General features: G+C 45.7%; 1 protein-coding gene across 1 annotated transcript; it reads right to left on the bottom strand.

The window, feature by feature from the left end:
- Nucleotides 1-3,320: 3,320 nt before the first annotated feature.
- LOC143181888 (uncharacterized) lies at nucleotides 3,321-4,258 on the bottom strand. Its single transcript, XM_076382545.1, has 2 exons — nucleotides 4,230-4,258; nucleotides 3,321-4,185 (listed from the first exon to the last, which is right to left on the bottom strand). The coding sequence occupies exons 1-2, from the start codon at nucleotides 4,256-4,258 to the stop codon at nucleotides 3,321-3,323; spliced, it is 894 nt and encodes a 297-aa protein (XP_076238660.1).
- Between the last annotated feature and the right edge of the window lie 1,118 nt (nucleotides 4,259-5,376).

Raw genomic sequence — 5,376 nt, 5'->3', positions numbered from 1 at the left:
GCCACGCAATCTTTCCCTATTCTGTCTAGGGGTACCCCCACAATGTTTACCTCTTTATTAATATTAACTGGTTTAGAAAGGTGAAACCAAAAGAGTTCGGAGATCGTAAAATGAGGATCAGTCTAGTAAGTACAATAATGAATTGAAAATTCTGTAACATTAGTTAATTTAGAAATTCTGTAATATACATGTAAACTAAAAATTGTTTGGTTTTTTCGTCATTTTCCTTGTTAAAAACTGAAGAGATTACTAATATTTCCGTGACCTTTTAATACAATATGAATGACGTATTTTTGTCTTTCATTTTATAGTCCTGTAATTAGCAGTGTTTAATCAAATCAAAATGTGAAACCATAAAGTGTGTTACTAAAAATCGTTTAAAAAGTACACCTACCTCCCGATTAAAATCGATAATGATCAATTTCGTTCCAATTGATTGTATTTGAGGCTATACTCACGATCACCCGCAAACCCGCTCCAGGTAATTCGTCTTGAATTGGGTCTGTAAACCCCAGCTGCCTGTTTATTAGTGCGCTATTGGCACGTTTTAAATTTTTAAATATGTAGGGAGGACGAGCGGGGTTTTAATAGAAAAATGAACGGTTATCATATAACACTAACAGTTTATTTAGAGTTCGTAATTCCGATCGAACTGCGATCGACCTGTCACTCGTGGACTTCTGACCAGCACGCGGATCGTGCACGTTGCTATTACACTTCGTTTTCTCAGACAGACTCTCTGCTGACACGCTGTCTCTCTTAAATCTATCCTGAGTGGTTGTTTTTCCCCACTACGTCCGATCTGCGGAATATTTGGGAAAACCCACCCGCCTAAAGAAGTCAGCGGAGTAAGGGCACGTGGATACCGTGGGGTGCACTCGCCCGAGCTCTCGGCCGCTGCCTGGGTTTTCCCCATCTGGCCTGCAGGATGGAGTTTTACGGTGCGTCAATGTCCATTGACAATTTTCTTAAACGCGATTCTTACAATTCCTAAAAATCGCCACGGGTCACGTCTGCACCATAAACTCCACCTCGGTCTCATCAGGTCGACCTTGCGCCCATGCCTCGGCCACTTGCACCCTTACTTCGCTCTCCAAATTGCCTACAAATAATGACATTTTCAAATAATAAGAAATTGTTAATTCGTTTAATATAAGTTAATGATAGTTAGATAACAGTAGAACCTCGATTACCACAACACCGATTAATAGAATGATCGATAAACGACTCGGTTATCGGTAAATGTGATTATCAGAACATCGATTAACAGAACATACTGTTCAGATAATCGAATACTTTTAAGCAAGTAAGCAAGAGAAATGTGTCTGATGTGTTTATATATTACAATGTTTGCATTCTGACAATGCTTTCTCCTTTTTTCTGTGTTAGCAATATAGACAATAGTCTTTTTCATAGACAAATATTTGATATTACCTACTACATTACATCTACATTACTACCTTCTGTTCATTCTATGAACAACAGCACTGTTGGTAAACTCTTTGCCCAGTTTTCGTGCCTGCGGCACATGATAGCGGCCTTTAGTGTCCTGTGCCAGCGTTCGATAAGGTCGTTAGATGCTGGGTGGTACGCCGTCGTGTGGATTTTGTTGCATCCCAACAATCTCGCTAAGGCCCTGAAGAGGGTTGATTCGAACTGGGTTCCGCGGTCCGTTGTAATTGTGGCTGGTGTGCCAAAGTGGGACACCCATGGCACATAGAACGCATCCGCAACGGTCCCCGCTGTGATGTCGGGGATCGGTACTGCCTCTGGCCATCTTGTGAAACGGTCAATTAGCGTTAAGCAGTATCTGTGACCCTTCGTTGGCGGCAGCGGGCCCACGATATCCAGGTGCACGTGTGCAAACCTGCATGGCGGAACCTCGATATGCTCTGGGGTGTTCTTGGTGTGTCTATGAATTTTGCTTAGCTAGCACGCCATGCACGTTCGCGTCCACTCAGCCACGTCCGCGCCCATGCCTGGCCAAACGAATCGCCGCTGGATTAGCTTCCGCGTTGTCCTGTTGCTCGGGTGAGCCAAGTTGTGGGACATTCCAAAAATCCTTCTCCGGAGATTGAGTGGCACGTAAGGACGGGCCTCGTCTGTCGAGATGATGCAGTAAAGTGTGACATCAGAATCATCCAGTCGAAGTCTCTTCAGTATCAGCGCCGACCCTTTACGCAGTAATTCCTGATACTCGTTGTCCTTGGCTTGCTCTTCTGCCAGCTCTTGAGTGCTTACAATGCCTGGCATTTGAATGGCTTCAACTCTTGACAAGGCGTCCGCTACCCCATTATCCGTTCCAGAAATATGAATGATCTCTGTCGTAAACTGGCCTATTAAATCTGATTGCCGCAGCTGTCTAGGCGTTGCTTTTTAGGCTTTCTGTAAGAAGGCATATGTATGGGTTATATATATGGGTTTGTGGTTGGTCTGAATAATTCATTTCCTTCCTTCTACCATAAAACGGAAGTACTTTAGGCTGCTATAAATCGCCTGTAACTCCCTGTCATAGGCACTATATCTCCGCTGAGTCCGTAAACTTCCGGGAGAAGAAACCTAGTGGTTCCCTCTTGTCCCCATTCTATTGCTGCAGAGCTGTTCCCATCACCGTGTCGGAAGCATCCGTATACAACCTTAACACGCTGTCTTCCCGTGGATGTACCATCAGGGTTGCGTTGACCAATTGCTGCTTGCACCGCTCAAAAGTCTGCTCGCTCCCCTCGTTCCAGTAAATGGGTCGTCGGTCTCTCTTCCCAGCTCCCACTATGTATGCCAGTAGGGGGGCCTGCTCTCCGGCTGCGTGCTCGATGAATCGTCGGTAAAAGTTTATGACGCCCAAAAAACGTCGCAGCTCGCTAACGTTCTTCGGCTTCAGGAACTCCTGGATCGCCTTTACCCTTTCCGGTAGCGGCCTTGTTCTCTGCACGTTGACAAGATAGCCCAGGTACTCAACCTGGCTCGCTCCGAACGTGCATTTGGCTACGTTGATGGCTAGTCCATGCTCGCGAAGTCTCCGGAACACCGCCCTCATATGCTCCTCGTGCTCTTCGCTACTCCGAGAGGCGATGGGGATATCGTCGATGTAGCAATGGCAGAAACTATCGGGGACCCATTGGCTGCGTGCAGCCTTAACCGTGCAGCCTTAACCGTGCAGCTTTAACCGTGCAGCCTTAACCGTGCAACCTCCTGGGGCTGCGACTCGACCGTGCGTGGTAGGACGGATACGTCAGCACCTGTGTCGATTAAAAAATTCATACCTGCTTTATAATCGGTTAACACGAGACGGTATTTCAGCTGCTCGTCGCCCTGGACCATCTCTATCCCAGACGACTTTTCTCGCTTTCCATCTCTGTACTTGTTTTCCAAGCACACGGTGGTCTGCAACTCCATGCCTTGGCACCAAACTTGCGGTAAAAATGACACCAGCTATTTGGTTGCTCCCGGGGCCTGGATCTTGATCTGCCTCTTGACGGGGTGCGTCTCCGGAATCGTTTCAGCTCGACTGATAATGTCTCCAGCTTGGTGGACAGAGCAGCGATCGCCGGTCCACAGGCTGTACACCCGGTGGTTGTCGAGCTTGAAGCTGCCATGATGAGGTTATGGCGCTGCAGTTCTAAGATCTTGTCGGCGAGTAAGGACACGTTCGTCAAGTTAGGGCCATGGTTACCAGCCAGGATCGCCCTTGTCTGTTCTGGCAACTGTTCCATGAACAGGGATCGCAGGACTGCGTCTGAGCATTGTGTTCCTGCTGCGTTCCTCATTCGCTGCAGGTGGTGCGATGGTTTTAAATCGCCTAGTACCAGGCCTTTTAGTACCCTGCGCAACTTTACTTCCTCTGCTTCCGCGAACGCGGAAAGTATGCGCGTCTTGATTGTCTTGTACTTATCTTGAGACGGCGGTGCCCTGATCACGTCCGCGATGTGCGGCAAGATAACTGGATCGGCATTGTCTACCACGTACGATAATGTCGTTTCATCATGTATTATCTGTGCGATCGAGAATGTGGCTTCCATTTCGCTAAACCACAATTCGGGGTCCTCCCGCCAGAATGATGGTAATTTTGCGATGCGGCCTACTTGTGCAGGTTGCACCTCTCCTTTGTTGTTATTAGCCATCCTTTGTTCTTTTTTTTTTTTCTTCTTTTTCTTTTTCTTTTTTTGACTGACTGACTGACTGACAAGACTGTATTTTCACTACAACGTAATTCTACTAATTAATTAACGAACTATCTCGCTATATTCGTCGTTTCTTTCATGCCGTTCAATGCTCACCAACTGCGTACCACGCTGCCTCTTTTTCCACAACAGCGCCTTATACCGCGCACTCATTGGTCGCCACCATTGGGCGGCTTTTCGTGGGGACTCGGCCTACTCGGTTTCGTCCCAGATACTGATTTTGTGCGCACGCGTAATGGGAAGCGTTCCGTTGTATGTGCGCACGCGCGTTACATATCGCTGGCGCGAAGATTCGATTAAGGATTTGAGGTAAGGGTTATGAGTTAAGAATTTATATCAATGTCACTGTTTAGATCTAATTATCAGTTATTATTTATTGAATGTAAGAAGAAAATTGTCTGTCAAAACTTGATTTTTCATAGTCGAAATCGCAGCTGGTTGTTACACTATGTTTGTAACTTATTTACGTTATGGTGTCATAATCCATTTTATTTCTAGTTTTAACGCAATACATATTTCTGGTCTCAGTACAGGCAATTCATTTAATTCTCTCTTAAACTTGCTTGCCTTCTTTTACCATGCTAATGTTTTTGCTTTTAAGTTATTTTTGGAAAATGGGCGCATGAGTATTGAAATACACGTGTACGTGGGTACAGTTATCGGTGACTCCCCGCGCGTACCACGAGCTCATAACAAACATATCAAACAATAAACACAGTATAATAGAACTTTATTTACAATCGGGCAACTTACATTGGTTTGTATCATACGGTTCGATCACATCTTATCACCATGACAACTGTCAGAAGACTCTGAGCTTATTGGTTCTGAAGACGTTTGCTTCGACCATTTTCTCATTCTTCGTTGCGAGCATAGGTCTGAAAAATTGGTGTTAGAGGAAATCATACCTGCATGGCCCTTTTCAAACTACGTCTTAACATTTGGCTATCATCCCAGGCGAAAATCATGCAAAAATCCTGGGCGAGAAGCTAGTGCTCTGGGACCATCTTCTTGAGGACTTTTTCACTATTCGGTGAAACTGCATTCACACCGACTAATCCAACGGGAAACGGGGAATGGCCAATTTTCTTGCAGAAAAGCGTCCATTTTTCTTTGTATCCTATTAGAAATTTTCACGAGACGACAGACCTTGCGCCGGACGTTTTACCAAGTAGGAGTCGCGCCTATAGGACTTGCA

The sequence above is a fragment of the Calliopsis andreniformis genome, chromosome 7 (genome assembly GCF_051401765.1).
Source record: "Calliopsis andreniformis isolate RMS-2024a chromosome 7, iyCalAndr_principal, whole genome shotgun sequence".
NCBI classification, from domain to species: domain Eukaryota; kingdom Metazoa; phylum Arthropoda; class Insecta; order Hymenoptera; family Andrenidae; genus Calliopsis; species Calliopsis andreniformis.
The sequence above is the reverse complement of the archived record's forward strand: the minus strand, read 5'-3'. Positions and strand labels throughout refer to the sequence as shown.